Source organism: Phyllostomus discolor, chromosome 5 (assembly GCF_004126475.2).
Source record: "Phyllostomus discolor isolate MPI-MPIP mPhyDis1 chromosome 5, mPhyDis1.pri.v3, whole genome shotgun sequence".
Taxonomy (NCBI): domain Eukaryota; kingdom Metazoa; phylum Chordata; class Mammalia; order Chiroptera; family Phyllostomidae; genus Phyllostomus; species Phyllostomus discolor.
Genome location: NC_040907.2, coordinates 101188065 through 101208633, shown reverse-complemented (window position 1 = coordinate 101208633; position 20569 = coordinate 101188065). Strand labels below are relative to the sequence as shown.

General features: G+C 40.8%; 1 protein-coding gene across 3 annotated transcripts in view; it reads right to left on the bottom strand.

Moving 5' to 3' along the window:
* The window catches only part of SH3RF3 (SH3 domain containing ring finger 3), a 410835-nt gene that overhangs the window by 135972 nt on the left and 254294 nt on the right, over window positions 1-20569 (bottom strand). Inside the window, exon 3 of one of the 3 annotated variants that reach the window (XM_028512030.2) lies at window positions 9566-9661. The exons of the other annotated variants lie outside the window; for them this stretch is intronic. Coding sequence (XP_028367831.2) covers window positions 9566-9661 — 96 coding nt within the window. The remainder of the gene's footprint in view (window positions 1-9565; window positions 9662-20569) is intronic. 3 annotated transcript variants of the gene reach the window in all.

Below are 20569 nucleotides of genomic sequence, written 5' to 3'. Positions count from 1 at the left end.
TCCTCTGTAGGTGATGTTAGGGACAGGCCTGCCCACTGGCCCCCACAGTGCTGACCCGGCCAGGAAGGCCCCAGGCTGGGAGAGCCTGCTACAGCCACAGGCACCACCTCATTGCTCTGCAGTAATACATGGAGACAGGGATGGGTATCACTGGTTTTAGAATTGTACCAGGGTAAAATGTTATTAAAACCTGGTCATGTCACTAACCTGACACTTGAGGGTTTCCATGGTTCCCCAGATGACTATCTGGTATCCGAGTCACCCTTTCCAGACACCATCTGTCTGCACATACTCCCTCATGCTCTAACAGCTCTGATGGTAGCCCATGGAGAGATACTAGCTGGGTACACACAATGCATCCCATGTTAGCAGTGGGTGGATTTCTACCAACACTTTATAGAAGTTAGAAGGCAGTAAAAACTGATAAAAGAAAGAAAAAGTAACTAGAAGATGTTCTTTGTCCAAGGGAGCCCCATGGCTAGCAGCCACTGCCCCCACTAATTGGGCTGGTGAGAGTCCAGGGAATGACTGGCTGTGACCCTCAGCAGCTGTCAAGAACCCTTGGCTTCTTTCAGAGGCCTTTGTCCCCTCCAGAAGCATCTTTATGCAGATGCAGTGGCTGTGAAACCATTGTTTTCTGTTTGTGTGATGCTGGACAACCTACACGGGCCTGTGCCTATTACCTCATAGATCCTCCTGATACAACCTTCTGATGTGGTGCTAATCCACATTTTGTACAGGAATACAAACATACATCATATAACCCAACAAAGCCTATGTAGCCTTGGGTTACAGAGTCAAGATTGAGAGCAATAGCCCTTTCAGCCTCCTAGTCCAGTATTTCCAGATGGGAGGGAAGGGAAGGTCAATTAGGAGCAGAACGTTAGAACTTCCATTTTCCCCTCCCACCACCCACATTGATTCCTGACATGTTGAGTTTCTCTTTCAGGAGCTGGGGCAGTTCTTAGAAGAAGGAGGGAGAAGCAGAGACCAGGACTGGTGACTAAGAATGGGCTCTGCTTAACAAGGAACACACCTGCAAACATACCCACAGGGTCTCAATTAGAATGTAGGGTCTGTGGAGGGCACTGAGGGGGAGAAGGGGCTTAGGCATTCCTCAGAAGCCACAGTCCTTATCTCCCTCCCTGAAAACATACTACCTGTACCAGCCAAGGAGGGGAAAACCAAGACAAAGTTGAAGAAATAACAAACAGTTTCTTCTTTGCATCAGGAATGGCAAATCTAGCATCTGGAAGGGCTGTTCACAGCTTTAAAACAGAACAGAGCACATACAATTAAGAATTCCAGAGAGATTCTGTTTCTAGTAAAAAAGCTTCCAATTGTGCCTGTACATTATTACCAAATGCTTAAATACCATATTTAGTGACACTAGCTCAAAATAGTATTCTCTCTTTATAAAAAAATGAAACAATAGGAAGATAACCATGCTACATGAGCAAGACAAATTGAGTTCAACATCACAATCAAATAAGGCTTTGAATGAAATTGTCTAACAATGTAATTATAATTATTGTGCTGAATAAGGACTTTCAAATGGGAAATAACTGTCATTAATAACTACCTACTGTTTTAGACATTACATTTACTTGACTAAATCAAGATTTTAGCTTTTGCCTCCATCATTTTCTATAAATATTAATTTATTTTTTCATAAGTAGCATTCTATCAACAGTTTTCCCTCAAAACACAGAGGATTTGTTCAACACCACAACTGAGGCAAACATGTACTAACACCAACAGAGAAGGGCTGGCATCTGTTCCCCACAGTCAGAATCCTCTGGGGTCCCACTGGCCCCAGGATGAGGTTGCCCCCCACTGGAGCCCACCCTACCTCCCCCACCTCTCTCACTGTCCAGAATTCAGCTCCTCCAAAATTGTGCCTGTTAGTGCACCAGGTCTGCAGTATCCCCAGGACAGGGGTTCCTGAGTGTTCTCTCCCTCAGGTAGGTGAGGACCAGGCACACTGTGGAAGGCCAATGTAGAATTCAGACCACTGGCATGCAGAGCGGTGGGAAGGGAAGAAAGAGGACAGGGCAGAGCTGCCCTGGGGTGTCAGGGCCAGAGGACAGACCCAACACATGGCCACTGTTTGGCTCAGGTTTGGTAAATAGGCTTTCCTTCTGCAAAAGCCACTCAAGATGCATCCAGCTGAGGGTGGAGTGATAAACGTTAGCTGTCTTGGATCTATATGGATTGTCAGAGAGACAAGACAAAACTCCTGACTTCAGCAACACACCAGGCTGCTCAGAAGGACCACTCCTCACCACAGGCCTTACCTTCCAGTTTCCTCACACCTGTTTGGACCTGAGCTTTCTCCCTTTGTGGCCCACAGAGCTGGCATCTTCTTTCTTCTGAATTGCCCTCATTGATCACTATTCCCACTTGGCAGACAGTAGCTAGAGACTTGACAGCATACTAGCACCCATAGCCATTGCGGTTTTCACTTTCTAATATGTTTATATAATTGACCTATGTAACTGATTTGTTATCTGTCCCCCACACTAGAAAGTGAGTTAGACACAAAAAAAGGGGTATTTTTTTGTTGTTTACTCGTGTAACTGGTGAGACTAGCACCTGACATGTAGTGGCTGTGCATTGTTTATTAAATTATATTATATATATTTGTTAATTTGAGGAGGATTTCAGAGCTAGAGCTGATGAGAACTAATGGCAAAGCAGATTTACAAAGTGAGGGAGAAAAGCAGACTGAAGAGAACCCATGTTTTAGTTTGGGAACCTGAGTGGTGCTGTCAGTGTGGTGGGTATGGAGGCATTGAGAAGAGAGTGGGAGGGACCAGGCAATGCCAGAGTGGACACAAGAGCTGAGGGGCTGGAGACCGGGCAGTCTTAGTCCCTTGTTAATCTATCCCAGACCTGAGCCTGCACCTCAGAGCAGGGCAGAGTTACAGGCCTGGGTGTGGTCTTAGGGAACTTCCTATGAGTCCCCCAGCACCACCCACAGCACTCCACCATGGCACTCCACAGCTGGGGTCAGGGAAAAATGACCACCAGACATGGCCCAGCCATAGCTCTGCCTGCCACAGCCCACACAGGGCATACATTTTCCTGATGTGAGAATGGTCACTGAGAAGAGTTGCTGCACGTACTTTTTCAAACTTCTTCCAGGCCTCAGGATTCCTCTCAACTGAGGTCACTACTGGATTGGAAGTCCCCAAGGACAATTTCTCATCTCAACCCAAGACCTGAGCACAGCACTGCAACAACTCTCCTCAGAGCTCATCCTACTCCAATTCCTATGGGCCAGATTCAAGGAAGTGTGCTTTTGCCACCAGTGAAATTCTGTCTGCTTTCCTTATATCCCCAAAGCAACAAGGCTGACCAGCCACAGAGAGGAAAATGAGAAACTATTAAAGCTTTACATCTAGCAATTGGGGGGACAGAGGTTGAGGGACTCATGTCTGTGACAACCTGTGGCACTTTGTGTGCACACAGCCATGGTCACAGAAAGCAAGAGAAAATCATCCAGCTCTTCTCTCTCCAGATCCTGGGTGATCTTAGGAAACCCAATGAGATAGTGGTGGCTTCTCTGAATATGTATATGTCACCAGAATCTACACCAATTCATCTGTGCCCCTATTTCTGTGTCTCATTTCAGAGTGCAGCAGAGGCTGCTATGACCCATGGTTCAGCACCTGCTTCAGCCTCTCCCATCTCAGGCTAACCGTCTACTCATCTGGGTGTGTGGATAGACACACACACACATGCTGGGCTAAGCAAGATATTTCATGTTACCTGACATTTGCAAGATAAGTTCCCTGAAACATCTTATTTTTAAAACAGCTCCAAGGCATCTAGGGCACTAAGCCATGTCTCCTTTGGGAGTCAAGAAAACTGCCTTCCCTTTTTCAGTCTGCTGCCCACACCAGAGAAAGAACTTGGGCTGGGGCTGGTGCCAAGCACCAGTGCCTCAGGGCACAGTGCTCAAGTTTCTTATCATCCAAGTGGGGAGGATGTTCTCTCCCCATAACACCCCCAAGAAGCTAAACAAACTAGAGCAGTCAATGAAAACACAGGTAATAAACAGTTCCAACTATAATTGAACATTAGTTGGTGAGATAGAGTGAAACCTTCTGCCAAAAAACTGCTGTGGTTCTCTTCTTTCAATCCAGATTTGAAGGCAGCAGAGGCTCCTGGGATGTTGAGAGATTCTCTCTCGTCTGAACAGAATAGCAGCATGGGTAGTGTGTGCTGGCTGCAGGGACAGGAGCTTGACACCCTACTATCTCTGCCTGTCCTCACACCACAGACTCGGGTCCATCTTTACCTGTTCACCATGGATGGTCAGGGGGAGTTAGAAAGGGATTTCTAACTCCTCAGACCCTCCCTCATTTGCTGCCAGAGAGGAGGTGATGTAGGCTGATTATGTATGTGTGTGGGGCATATGTGTATACACTGGAGTATACCCTTCTACCCTATGGGACTATGTCACCTAGATAACCATTCACAATCACACAGTACCCCAACCACACAGTAGCTAATTTTTAAATATCCTATTCAGTATAGATAAAGCAATATCATATTACTGAGTAACTCTGGAGGACTTTTTCAGTTAACTGATGGTGATCTAGGTCTCTCTATTACTCTGCTTGAACAACTGATTTTCTAAATGTGAAGGTAGAACCTGACATTTATATTTATTTCATTTCATCATTCTCTTCAAGTGTGTTTCCAGCCCATTGCAGTCTTTGAGATCTTAATTCTGGACCCATGGAGAGGTTTTTTTTCCCCTCAGACAAGCATCACAGGCAAATTTGCTAATGCATCTCATAAGCCTCCATGCAAGACTCAGTGCTCCCCCACTGAGACTCAGAGCAGAACAGCCACAGTGCTCTTGCATTCTCTCTCTAGATCTCTCCAGACTGAGGCTACTCCCACCAACACTCCTTGAGGACAGCATTCAGGTGAGGTACCTCTCCTATCATGCACGTTGCTTGTCTTGTGGATATTACCCAACTGCAAAAGCTGCTCAGCTCAGGAAACCACTGCAGCACTGTCATGCCTGCATAGAAATAGGGGCACATCTGCCCTCAGAGATCTCTCACCTCCTCTGCGAAGTGAAGAGGATCACTGTGAGAAAATACCAGCCATGCAAGGCCAAGTATGCTTAATGCCAAGAAATGACACAAAGATCCCCAATAAACACACAAATAGGCCACTGAGCAGTTATCCATTTAACAAACAATAATCTAATACAGGCCTGGTCTGTGTCCATTATTGTCTTTAAGCCTCACAATTACCCTGTGAGGTCCATGTTGTTGCCCTTGCTCAATAGAGAAAGCTGAGGCTCAGGAATTGTAAAGAACATGCCATGGATCACACATCTAGTGCACAGTGTTGAGCCTTGTTAGTTTCACCTCTGAAGACCAGGATGCCCTGAGTTGCTCCATGGCCCACTCCTGGTCCTGCCATTGGGGTTGACCTTTGCTCATGAGAAATGGGCCCTGCTCTTAGGGAACAGCCAGAGGGCCATACTAAGGGCAGACCCCAAGCATGCCATCTTCAAGACCCATGAAAAAGGAGAATGAAGCTGGCTTGGCAGGACCTTGGATCAGGCACTCATGCTACATTGTGGGGCCACCAAAGCCAGACCCAGTCAAGACATGCTGGGCTCAGGAATCACAGTGCTTCCACATGTCCCATAGCATACTGACCTTTGCAGGTAGAACTGCTGCCTTCCCTCATGAGGACAAGGCTCTCCTACTCCCTAGACCTGAGAAATTCTCTCAGATCGAATCATTCTTACTTCCATTAGAACAGTGCCTTTTGAAGAACCAAAATGATGACAATTATTCTGCCCCCTCCAGGACTAGAGACATGGAGGGCAGGCCCTGCCTTGGGTTTGTTCTGTGAGGATGAGCTACTGGTTCTCTCCCTGTCCTGAGTGGACACCAATGAGAGGTTAGCCCAGGCTATAGGCCCAGGTGAGGGCATCAAACAGACAGGCATCTGTAAAATAAGCCATCAGTCCCCATGTAGAGATGACCTGTGGACAATGACTGCTCGTGAAATCAATGGGAAGAAAAGAACAAGGAGGTTCAAGCCTGCAGGAGTGGGACCCAGGAAGTCAGCAAGTAGAGCTGAAAGGCAGTAAGGTGAAGAAGGTCAAAGGCCTGGGGAATTAAACCCCCAGAGTGTGGTGAGGGAGAGTTTGGGCAAGGGAGCAAGGTGCAGACTTAGTGCCAGGGATCAGCAGGGGCAGGTCATGGTGGCAGGTGCACTTGGCAGCTGGGCCCCCCGTAGCTGTGGACAGGGTGGGTGAAAAGGTTATCCCCATCATCCACCAGGAAGCACAGGCATTTCTGGAGACATCGTCTGTTCTCACAGGAAATGGGTCAACAGCAGCATGAGGCCAAGCCAGCTCCAGGCTGGGTTATACCATATGTCCCACGTATCTGCCAGGCAAGTCAGGGTGAAGAAACAGACTAGCAAGAAGAGGACCACACAGTCTGCAGAGCAGACATTCTCATTTGATTCTTAAAGATGCTTGGATCAAGCATTGTGGCCTGAACTGCATCCATGGGAAACCAGGTAAGGGGAGCACCTCAGTGCACTGCAGGACCCCAGTGGATGCCTGCCCACAAGCCTGTGTGCAGCCTGTACCACACTTCAAAACACAGCTGGAAGGGCTAGAGGAAAGCTCTTTGTAATTCAGTCCTATGAGGAACATGAATCCAGCCACATGACCTCATGAGTGCCAGGATCACTTTTGGAGAGAAACAGCATTCCAAACTGTGCCATCTACCTGAACAGAAGCCCAAGACAAAAGCCAAGGCTCCCTCCTGACATGCCAGTCTGGCTCAGATTCAAGCTCTGTGAAGGACCCAAGTTCCAGCCATTCTGATCTCAAATGCTCATTCAGGCTCACAGAAGAAGGTGGTCTTGGCTAAATTATTATCCTTCTGACCCACCTAGCTCCACCCCAAGGCTACCTATGAGGCAAGAGTCACATGAGACTTTTACTCCGTAAGTGCTTTAAAAGGGAATTGATATGTAAACAGAGAAATAGTCTCAGGAAATATCCATTGGGGGCTTCTTGTCTTTAGTGGTTGTTGAGGAACCAAGAGTCTGTTTCAGAGCATCTCAGGCAGTGCTATGGCTGCAGCTGGGGCACTAAGGGTACTGGTGTGGGATGGGGCACTACACGGGCCACAGTCCAGCCCAAGAAGGAATGGCACAAGGAGGAGCCAGGCCCTTGCCTGGGGCTGTTCCAGGTGTGCCTGTTCCTGCTATGGTTCCTGGGAGAAGTCCCTGGCTCCAGAACTTCAAGGGCCATGGTGCATCCTCTTTGAGGAAACACATAGGGTCTGAGGAGCCTGTGCTTAGAGCACAGATGGGTCAGTGAGTGGAGATGTGGGGGCAAGAAGGGCCACAGGGACAGAAAGATGAAGGAGCCTCTGTTATATCATGGAAAGAGGAGTATTTGAAAGGAACATCCCAAATGGCTAGGAAGTCAGACATTGGGAAGGCACAGGTGGCTGACTTGCTAGCATGGTCTTTGCATATGCCTGCAGAGCCAGAGACAGCCATCAGAAAGCCTAGCTGTTTGGATTCCCAGCCCTGTGCACAAGTATTCTGCCTCCCTGACCATGCCTGAACCTCTGAGGAAAGGGGGTAGTTGATGAGCCTTACTCGGCCTTTGGCAGGGCATGGGTGCCACTACCTTGGGGTTCTCTAGAGGCTTTCTCCAAGCTTCTTAAATTGTAGTATAAAGAAGAGTGAACAAACATTAACTGTGCATCATTTGATAGTTGCTCCATCTGTGTAGCTACTCCCAAGACCAAGGCATTAAACATCTCCATACTTATAAGCCTCCATCTAATCTCTTCCAGTCAATTTTCCTCCAAAGTCACCACTGCTCAAAAACTCATCATGACCCTAGACTAGTTCTACCTGATTTTGAACTTCCATTACAAAAAAATATTTCAGCATATGCTTTTGTGTGTGGCTTCTTTAAAAAATTTGTCTGTGAGAATCATCCATGCTTTCAAGTGCAGTAATCTTTTGTTCATTTTCACTGCTGGATAGTAGTTTGTTCTGTGGACACACTATATTTAGCCATTCCACTGTTGGTGGACATTTGAATTGTTTGTACAATAGTTTGGGACCATCACGGTGATGTTTCTATGAATATTCATATATACATATATGAATATATATATGAGTACTCCTGTAAGAGTCTGCCTGGGAAAAAATTTCTCAGACATTTCCTGAAATGTCTGAGAGCACAATTTGTTTTTTACTTCTCAACCACCCTGTAGTGGTATTCATGCATCAAGCTCTTTTATTTTAAGCAGCAGGATGGAAAGGAACATACTTTTGGGAACTGAAGCAAATGCACAAATAGAAGCTCATATGGTGTTAGGGAAATTGTGAGTCTTACAGGTGTACTATAGAAGAATGGGTGTGTGTGTGTGTGTGTGTGTGTACTTATTTTTATTGTTGTGGGAAGAGTCTCAGATTTTCCTACACAGCTTATCTAAAATATATGAAAGGACCATAAAATTTAGGGAAGGGGAAAGAAATGACAAGAAATGAGAATGGAAAAATAGATTAGGGTCAAATTGCAAAGTGCCTTGAATGCCATGCTAAAGCAATTGGACTTTATCCCATAAGCAACCGGAATCACCAGATGTGTTTAACAAACACCTATTGGCACTCATATACTCTTGGCAGGTATGGCAAAGCTGGCCATGTCACCTTCTAAGCTGAGTGAACTGAGGTTTCTTAGTGGGGGTAGGGGACTGAGGGGCTAAGTCTAGGGCAAATAACCTGTATTCAAGTCCCAGCTCTGCCTCGTATCAGGGGTGACTCCAGTGGTCACAGGGCGGCACCTGTGTTCTGCTCAGGAATGTACACATGCACATGCACTACAAATGTTGCATACGTGTGCATATACACACACACAGAAAATGCTCTTGCACACACAATGGTGAACAGAGGTTGAGAAGTCAAGCATTCTAACACACTCCCTATTCAACAGTGGACCAGAACTCACTCACTGGAAACCTAGTGCTTCATAGTTAAAGAAAAGAGACAGGAAATTAATGGGCCTCAAATTAGCCTAAATACTCTTTACTTTAGGGACTGGCAGATGGATGAACTTGCCCAATAATGCAGAGTCCTAGGACGACACCGCCAATAGTCTGGCAGTGTTTCCTTCATCTCTTATGAGCTCTGCTCCTCTGGGGTTGGGAAACAAAGCAAAACTACTGTGGAGAGTCTCAGAAAATGGGTGCCAGCACAGGTTTCCCATCAAAACTGGGCAAGGCCCACAAGAAGCCCTCCTTTGTTGCCCTCACAGTGAGATGATTCACAGCTAGGTCTGGGACAGATCACTCAAACCTGACCAAGGCAGTTTTCATAGGACTGAAGTGGTGACTATAAACCCTGTTTCATTTTTGATTACTGTGGAATAGCCTCTTTCTCTCTTAGAATGGGGGTTCCAAGGTCAGGTTACATCCGGTCTGGTAAAATAAACAACATGAGCAAAAGAGAAGGCAAGCCTTAGACAGTGTAGCCTTACCTCCACATACAGGAGGGGAAAAATTCCGACCTTGTCTCCCAGCATTCCCTCTGCCCAGTTGTCATCCACTCTTCTGATCACAGACAAGACTTCACCCTGGAGTTGCCAGAGCCCACGGTGTGTGCCATCACAGGGACATACACACAACAAAAAAGAAAACAAAACACTTTAAGTGCTGCTGAAGCCAAGAAAAGAGTCTAAGCAATGATTCAAAGAATGGTTGATTATCCATTTAGAGATGTGACATGTGAAAGCAGTCAACCCTTACATTTTCACTCAGGATATCTCTCTCTTATGTATTGATTATAGCTACAAAGATGCTTAATTGGAAAAGCATGGCAACTTACAATATATAGTAATCTCTCCTTATCCTTGGTTTTGCTTTCCAGTTTCAGTTACCTAATCAACTGCAGTCCAGAAATATTAAATGGAAATTCCAGAAATAAGCAATCCATAAGATTTCAATTGCATGTCATTCTGAATAGTATAATGAAATCTCACACTATCCCATCTAGGAGGTGAATCAACCCTCTTCCACGATCACCATGCTGTATACATTCCTTGCCCATTAGTCACTTAATAATCATCTAGATCAATGATTTTCAACCTTATTCATCTCATGGCACATATAAACTAATCACTAAAATTCTGAGGCACACCCAAAAATACATTATTTTTTTGCCAATCTGACAAAAATAGGTATAATTTTGATTGATACACAACAAAAATAGTAATTACCCACTCTTTTTGCTCTAAAGTGACATTTCAAAAAATCAGGTGCCTATACTTGTACATAAGGATTTCTGGTAACAAGAATTAACAAATCAGATTAAACCTTATTATATGATGTGACCAATAAGATATAACTATATATTCATGGTTCAAGACAGGGCATTAATACCAGATGATTGTATGGGCTGTATTCACTTTTTTATTTGAAAATGTAAGGAAAAAAGAGGTCAGTGACACTGACTAAACAGGTAGTGTATGTTTTAAAGATTCTTGTGTCACGTTTGTTGACAATTGCTGGTCTAGATTATCAGATCAACTGTCACAGAATCACAGTGTTTGTGCTCTAGTAACCCTTATTTTACTTAATAATAACCCCAAAGCACAAGAATAGTGATGCTGGGAATTTGGATATGACAAAGAGAAGCTTTTTTGCATAGGATAGTATATATTGGGTCCCATACTATTGTGGTTTCAGGCATCTACTGGAGGTCTTGAAATGTATACACTCCACAGATAAAGAGAGACTACTGTAGTTTATATTTTAAAATTCATGTTCCTATACTTAATAAATAAAAAATATTTTGAATAAATATAAATTCACTGTAAAACTCTTTAAGGTTCTGTCCTGATCAGAGAACAAAAAATGTCCCAATTCAACCCACTCCACTTATTTGGAGTGGTGGGTACATAAAGCTTTGAATAACCCTCCTAAATTCATTGGCATAACTGGCAATATCAAGTATATGTGCAAAGTGGAAACAGAGAAAGAAAGAGGCATGAAGCAAGCAAGAAAGAGGAGCTTTCAGGGGAGGTTGGGAGACAGGCAGTTGGTGAGGGAGGAAATGTCCAGAATGCCTTCCCAGGTGCCAAAATCTACAGAGACAAATGGCAGAGGAGTGTGGAAAGGGGGATGGGAGAGAGAAAAGACAAAGAAGGGATGGAAAACAAAAGGGGGAACAAGGGAAACACTGGGGAAGAGAGAGAGAGAACTCATGCTGCACCACATGTTAACCAGACAGGGACACCATGGACAAAACTTGGTGCCTATACCAAGGGGGTCTTTGACTAGTTTCTGTTCCCTCTCCAATAACCATCCTTCCTTTAGTACACAGGGTGTATAATGGAACCCACCAAAGATTGTCTGTCTAAGTATCCACCTCCCCGCCATGCCACATCAAGACCCCCTGTAGTTTGTCTCTCAAGAATCTGCTGGAGGATCAACTTGAGCATCTGGACTCTAATATGTTAAAGAGGAGATGGCCAAGAGCAGCCTAATGGGGTAACCCTTACTGGGTCTGTCTGTTAAATGAGATTTCGATACTTAAATGAGAAGCAAAAATATGGGACTTGAAGGCCTCAATCAAGATCAGGGGGACATTTTAGGCCAGCAGACTTCATGAAATTATCACAGAAGCTGCTTCATTATAAATGGAAGGACCACACAGTTTTGGGCTTTTCATCTGAGGCAAGGCAGGAATGAGCTAATGGGAGCTGGATATGCCTTTCAGAGAACACAAAGAGAAGAAAACAAGGGAGAGTATTATACTAAGAAGTTCCTCCAAGGTCCCTTTCAAACCTCTTGTCTACTACTAAATTAGAGTAGAGTTCAGGGGCAAGCCCTTGTTTTCCCTGTCCTCACCCCCAATCACCAGCTTTAAAAAATACAAAATGACTTTTGACTTCAGAATAGTTCTTTTTTTCAGTTGACACAGGCTAGAAAAATACAATAGATATTATAAGGAAATCATATCATTTCACATAGTATATAGGGTAGATGGTTCTTGGGCTACTGGATGATATTTACAAGAGCTTCCTTGTAGCAAATGCTCAGCCATTCAGAGTGTGGGGGCTTTTTAAATAAGTGTTAGGGCCAAAGTGGCTGACTGACTTGAGGTGAGATGTAGAGAGAATGCCTCTAACTCCCATGCCTTCTCACCTCACAAGTTCCTGACCAGAACTCAGATCTGCCAATGAGAGGTCCCTAGAGCTTCACTGAACATGCAAAGAGACATGTAACTGAATCCTTCCTATAAGTCTAACTTTTTGCAATAAGCAAAATAACATAAAAAGGACATTCAATTTTTTTAAAATTAAAAATAACAAAGAACAAGCCCTTGTATTTTACAAGTTATGTAAAATAACTGGCTGGGGTAGCTCAGTGGATTGAGTGCAGGCTGTGAACCAAAGTGTTGCAGGTTTGATTCCCAGTCAGGGCACATGCCTGGGTTGCAGGCCATGACCCCCAGCAACCGCACATTGATGTCTCTCTCTCTCTCCCCCTCCCTTCCCTCTCTAAAAATAAATAAATAAAATCTTTAAAAAACATAACAAAGAACAAAATACCAGATTAATTTTGGTTAAAAGAGAAAATACCATAATATCTACATTATTATAAGTCTGATCTAAAAGTTAGAACAAAAGAAATAAAAGAAAATAAAACCAGATCTATGAATATTAGAAATATGAATATATAATTTTCTACTTAGAAAAACAGAGCACCAACTAAAAATTAGAATAAGTAAGAAACACAGAAAAATGCTAATTTTAAAATACATACATAAAGATCATTGATTTTTCCCATTTGCCACAAATAATCAGTTATAAAAGTGTGATTAAAATTGGCTAATCATTAAAAAATAATGTTAGTTCTTTAATTCACTGTATATTCCCCTCCCAAACTTATAAGGCTAAAGATTTAAATGTTAAAAAATAGTTGAATATCCAAAAAGAAACTATGAATAGATGTTTAATCTTGAGCTGGGAAAGGTCTTTTGAAGTATGATAACAAAGATTCAGCCAACAGAAAAATGACATTCTCTATGTCAAAAAACAGCAAAAACAAAATAAAAGGCAAATAAACTAGTAAAACACTTGCAGGATATATGAGAGTCTAAGACTTAATATTTTTACTATATTAAAAACTTGAAGACATAGTAGAAGAAAAACAAATATTTTAAAAGAAAAATAGGCCAGGGGCAAAAACCAGGTAACTCACACAAAAAAGTAAAGCTAATTGCCAATAAACAGACTTAAAAAAGCTACACTTGACTAGTAATAAAAATATACAATTTTAAACAAGAAGATTCCTTTTTCCTTTGTTCTTTTTACCTACCAAATTAGCAAAGATAATACACAAGCAACTCACAATGTTGGCCAGCATGCAGGAAACAGGACCTTTATCATTTTGGGGTGATATATAAATTTATGGCAAGCAGTTAAGCAATTTCTATCAATCATTAGTGCTTGCCTATATGCAAAGAGGTTTAGCTCTGAGGATGTTCATCACAGTGTCTGTTCAACTAGAGGAAACCTAGAGACAAATGCAGAGCAAAAGAGGATTAGTTAAATAAATTATCTACCAATATCATACCCAGCCCACTCTAGCCATTCTTTCTGACCTAAGGAGGATGGGGAAATGGAGACATACCTGTGGAGTTAACAATCTACATGTGTAGTCTCCTTCAAAGAAGACTGAGACCTAATAATAGGATCACAGAACTATAAAACACTTCTATTCTCCCCAGACTATCACGTTACTGAAGTCCTATTTACAGCAGTTCCCTTTGCCTGGTACATCATGTCCAGCTACAATGATTACTATATATATTAAAGGCAAAAAACGCAGTTTGAAGAGACAGAGCAAACATTCAGAACCAGATTTATATATGGCAGTGATGTTGGAATTATCAGATGGGAATTAAAAGCAACTAGACTAATATGCTAAGGGCTCTAATGGATTAAGTAGACAGTGTACAAGAATAGAAGAGCAATGTAAGTAAAGATGGAAATTTTAAGAAAGAACAAAAATTAATGCTAGAGGTAAAACTCTGTAAGATAAATTTTGCCTTTGATAGCCTTATTAGTAGGTTGGACACAGCTGAGGAAAGAATCTCTGAACTTAAACATATCACTAGAGACCACCAAAACTATAAAGCAAAGAGAAAAAAGACTGGAGAAAAAAAACACAAAACAGAATATTCAAGGACTATGAGACAACTACAAAAATATGCATAATGGAAATATCAGAAGGAGGAGGAAGGAGGGAAGGAAGGAAGGAAGGGAAGGAAGGGAAGGAGGGAAGGAGGAAAAAAGGAAAAGGAAGGAAGGAAAAGAAAGGAAGGGAGGGAGGGGAAAGAAAAGAAAAAGGTTTGACCACAAGCAGTGTCAAATCTTTATGAGTAGGAATTTCCCCAAATTAACATCAGACATCAAACTATAGATTCAGGAAGTTTAGAAAATAACAAGTAAGATAAATGCCAAAAAACCTACACCCAGGCATATTATTTTCAGATGAAAGAAAATCAAAGATGAAGAAAAAATTATTAAAAGAAGCCAGAGAGAAAAAGATGCCATACCTCTATAGGAGCAAAGATAAAAATTATGTCCAACTTCTCAGAAACCATGCAAGCAAGAAGAGAATGGAGTAAAATATTTAAAGTGTTGAGAGTAAAAAAACCCCGTCAACCTAGAATTCTGTACCCTTCAATAGTGGGAGTGAAATAAAGACTTTCTCAAACAAAAATTGAGAGAATTTGTTGCTAGTATATCTGTCTTGTAAGAAATGTTAAAAGTTCTTTAGAGAGAAGAAAAATTATATGTCAAAAACTCAAACTTACACACAAAAAGGAAAAGTACTAGAGAAAGAATAAATGAAGGTAAAATAAAACTTTTCACTTTTCCTAATCTTAATCCTCACCCAAAGATATGTTTTTATTGGTTTAGGCAGAGAAGAAAAGAGAGTGAGAAAAACAGTGATGTGAGACAGAAACATCAATCAGTTGCCTCCCATATGTGCACCAAAAAGGGATCGAATTTACCACTTTTTGGTGTATGGGACAATGCTCCAACCAACTGAGCTGCTCAGCCAGGGCTCATTTTTCTTCATCTTAATTTATCTAACAGATACTAGTTTCTAATAACAGCAACAATGTGTTTGATTATGTTTATATATACAAATATCATGTTATATATCACATATATTATAAATATATATACTTGTGTATGCTTATATATAAAAAATTAATCCAAAAACTATAAAAAATTATATAGCATGACCCAGTGGATATTTCCCAGGTATAAAATGCAGGTTCAATTTTCAAAAATCAATTAATGTAATCCATTACATTGATAGGCTAAAGAAAAAACAAATGTCCACACTGTCACACTGTCCATCAATCAATGCAGAAAAAACATTTCACAAAAATCAAACACCCACTTATGATTTAAAAAATTTTCTCAGTAAACTAGGAATAGAGTAAAACTTCCTCAACATGGTAAAGCAAATTTAGCAGAAGTCCTGCAGCTAACCACCATACTTAATGGTCAGAAACACGCAGCTTCCCACTAAGATCAGGAATAAGGCAACTATGTCCCCTCTAACCACAGCCTTCTAATATACTAAAAGTACTATCTAAAGCAATGAGACCAAAAAGGAGATGAAGGATATACAAGTTGGAAAGGAAGAAATAAAACTTTGTTCACAGATGACATGATTATCTATATAGAAAATCTGAGAGAGTCATCACCATCATGGCAGAGTGAGTTGCTGCCTTTGTTTCTCCCTTAAAATTACAACAAAAGATCCCCTGCTCAACAACCAAACTTGCCTGAAATATCTATGCATTGAAATGTCGTGGAAAATAACTCACACTCGGAAGAGACGGGGGAGCACGATCCTTTATTACGTGTGCAAGCTTAGAGGAGAATCTCCAAATTCTGAGCCCCAAACTTTATCTTCCCAGGGTTTAAATAGCCCCAGGCTTCCTACCTACGTGGCGAAGCAAGGTTACAGAAACCAAATGCGGAAGTTAGGTCTAGCTACCTTTTATGGGAAACAAAGGAACAAAGCACAGGAGGAAATCTGCAGAAGCTACAAAGCACAGGAGCTTATCATGAGGGTTACAGAGCACAGGAGCTTATCATGGGGGTTAGTGTATGACCTTGAGATAACTGCTTATCTGGGAATGGCTGCTGGTCAGCTCCTACCTAAGAATAGCTACTGCTCAGCTATGTCCTGTCACAGGAACATCTGAAGATGGGCATATTGGAACACAAAGGGGAGAAGCCATGTGGGAAGGACAGGGACATTTGCTACAGACACAGTCCCATAACCACAGTGGCTCCAGAGAGCACAATAGTGGGGAGAAGTTGAATTGCAGCCCTCATAGTACAACCTGGATTGTAAGAAGGACAGAAGCACTGATCCCTGAGAAAAGCCATCCCACCTCTCCCCACTCCTTATGGCCAGATCCTGATACAGGTGACTGGAAAGCTTAAAATAACACAGCACTGCCTACAATCATTACTGGAAGAGGGGCAGAGTCACACAGCATGAAATTGCCTCCATAGCCCCACCCATCTTGGCAGATCCTGGTAAAGAGAGCTGAGATGCTATAGGCAGTGCAGTAGTGCTTACAGCCTTTGCTTTCAGTGGGGCAGAGCTGCATCACAGTGAGCTTGCCTCCATAGTGACACTTATCCCAGCAGATCCAGGTGGAGAAAATTGAGGTGTTTAAATAGTATAGCACAGATGCAAAATCATATATTTTTCCCCCTTCCCCACCCATCTAGGAAGAGCCTGGTAGAAGCAGTGGATGCACTAAAAAACTTAGTGGGGCCAGCAACCATTAGTAAAAAGGAGGCAGTGCTGGGAGCTCGCTAAGCCAATTATCACCTGCCACATACCTACATCACGGAGGTTGTGCTCTGTAACCAAGGTGAGCTGGTCACAGATGAAACACCTGCCATCTCAGTGTGTATACAGAATTTTCCTTAACCAAATCAACACCACGTAACTGTAATCACAAAGGTGATGGTGATTACAATAGTATGGGTAATAGTATGGGTAAAGGAAAACAAAAACTATCTACTGGAAAAGAAAAGAAAGTACTCTACCTTAAAACCTGCTAAATTGCTGATAGCAAATTAGTGTCTAAACAAACAAGAAAGAGCTCAAGATGTTAAATGGATAGGTAAAGAAATAATCCATCAATACCTTGAATAACCAAGGTAACATGGGAGCACACAAAAAAAATGAAAAGTCTCCAGAAAATAAACTCAGTCATGTAGGACTGAGTTAAATGACAAGAGAATTTGTGATTACAGTTATGAGGAAGCACAATGAGATACAAGAGAACTCAAAAAGGCAGTTCAATGAGATCAGGAAGAAAACTAGTGAGCAAATGAAATACTTTATCAAAGACATTGTAATTATTAAAATAACCAACATAAATTATGGAGCTGAGAAATCATTAAATGAGATGAGAAATGCATTAGAGAACATTGAGAACAGAGCAGACGATATGGAAGACAGAAAGTGAACGCAAATATAGAAACCTAGAAATGACCTAGGAAAATAAGAGAGAATTAAGAGTTAAACAAGAAAAAAAACTCTATGAGAACTATCTGACTCCTGACTCCATCAGAAAGAGGAACATAAGTATATGAGGAGAAGAGAAAAAAAAAAGGAAACAGAGAGTCTACTCAAAAACTAGTTGATGAGAACTTTACAAACCTTTGGAAGGGAAAAACTGAACTTCTGGATAGAGGAAACCAACAGAACACCAATATTATCAAAGCACAAAACCTCCTCCAAGACATTTTATTCAACTGTCAAAGTTAATCACAAAAAAATTTTCAAGGCAGCCATAGATAAAATACTATAAAACTGCAAAGGAAACCCCATTAGATTATCTTCAGATTTTTCAACAGAAACCTTACAAGCAAGGAAGAGTGGAATAAAACATTCAAAATATTGAAAGAAATTAACCATCAGCCAAGAAATATACATGTAGCAAAGTTATCTTCTAGATGTGAGTAGAAAAAAAGGCTTTCCAAGATAAACAAAAGCTGAGGGAATAAATTGCCTCAAGATTGCATTACAAGAAATGTTGAAAAAACTCTTCTACTTGAAAAAAAAAAGACATAGGTATACAAAACTTTGAGTAAGATGACAGACAGAAGCAGAAAATTGAACCTTTATTTCAGAATAGGATATTATGCACTTAATTATAAAATAAAGCTTAAAGGGAATAAGCATTTTTAAAATTACTATAACTTCTGCAATTTGGAGGGACAAAGCACAGCATAAAAAGGAATAATTTTTGACAACAAAGACATAGCAGAGGAGGAGGAAAATGACTGAACTTGCACAGGTAAATGAAGATAAGATGCAATCAGAAGAAAAAGGACTATCCTATATATGAAACTTTCATTTTTACATAAACCCAATGGTAATCACTAAACAAGAATCTAGAGCTGAGGCTTGCAACATAAAAGAAGAAGAAACAGAGAAAATCATAGAAAACCACCAAACTAAAACAACAGACAGAAGCAGAAGGGAAGAGGAACAAGGGAGATACACAGCAACCAGAAAACAAAACATGAAATAACTGTAGTAAATCCTCCTATATCAATAATCATCGTAAATGTGAATGGACTGAACTAACGAATCAAAAGGAAAAGACTAGTGAAATGGATTAAAAAACAAGACCTGAATACATGTAGCCTTCAGGAGAGTCATCTCTAGTAAAAGACAAACATGAGCTTAAAATGGGTAGAAGATGAAACTCAAGCAAATTGCACCCAGAGAAAACCAGGCATAACCATACTTATATCAGACAAAATAGATTTCAGGATAAAGAAGGTAACAAGAAATGTTGAAAAAACTCTTCTACTTGAAAAAAAAAAAGACATATGGGCAAGAACAACTACTTGCCCTAAGAAGAAATAAAAGTAGAGATCAAAAGACACAGAGAGAGAAATGAAAATGAAACCATGACATACCAAAATTGTGTGGATGCAGTGAAAGTTATACTAATTTTCTTCCTGACATCACTGAACTGCCTTTCTGAGTTATATTGTATCTCACTGAGTTTCTTCATAGCTGAAATTTTAAATTCTATGTCATTTAAGTCACAGTCTTCCATGACTCTGAATTTGGTTCTGGAGCCTCTTCATTTTCTTTTTGTGTTCCTATGTTACCTTGGTTGTTCATGGTATTTGATGGATTTTCTGCCTATATACATACTATTATATTTTAATAATAAAGGGAATTTTTCATCAAGAATACATAAAATATCAATATACATGCACCCAACCTAGGAACACCAAAATATAATATAGAAAGCAATTACTAACAGACCTAAAAGGAGACACTGACAAAAACACAAATATTGTAGGGGGCTTGAATACCCCATTGACAGCATTGAATAGATCATCCAAACACAAAGTCAATAAGTAAGACTGACCTTAAATGACACATTCAACCACATGGATACAATCAATATTTTTAGAACTTTCCATCCCAAAATGATAGAATATACATTCTTCTCAAGTGTACATGGAATATTCTCAAGGACAGACCATATGTTGGGGCACAAAACTAGTCTAAATAAGTTTAAGAAGATTGAAATCATACTAAGCATATTTTTTAAGCACAATATGAAACTGGAAATTAACTACAAGAAGAAAAGTGGAAAGACAACAAATATGTGGAGATTCAACAACAACATGCTACTGAACAACTACTAGTCCAAGGAAGAAATAAAAGTAGAGTTCAAAAGAAGAATCCATATAAAGACTAATGATGATGAAAATATTACATATCAAAATTTGGGAGATGCAGCAAAAGTGATACAAATGGGGATGTTTATAGGATTACAGGCCTGCCTCGGGAAAAAGAAAAAACTTCAAATTAACAATCTAATATTATACCTTAAAAACTAGAAAAAATGAAGCCCAAAGTCAGTTGAAAAAAAAAAGAATAATAAAGGTTAGATGGGAAATAAATGAAATACAGAAAAAACAATAGGAAAAATAATGAAACAAAAAGCTGTTTCTTAGATATGATACATAAAATTTATAAGCTTCTGGCTAAACTCACAAAGAGAAAAGAAGAGACTTAAATCAATAAAGCCAGAAATGAAAGAAAAGTTACAAAGGACACCACAGAAATACAAAAGATCACACAAAAATATTATGAAAGGCTATATGCCACCAAATTCAATAATCTAGAAGAAACAGATAAATTCTTAGAAATATATAACCTTCCTAGACTGAACCATGAGCTGGAAAACCTAAATAGACTGATCACTATTAAGGAAATTAAAACAGTAATAAAAAACTTCCCCAAAAACCAAAGTCCAGATAGCTTCATTAGTGAATTCTACCAAACATTTAAAGAAGATTTAATACATATCCTCCTTAAACTCTTCCAAAATTGAAGAGGAGGGAATACTTCCCAACTCATTTTATGAGGCCAACATGACCCTG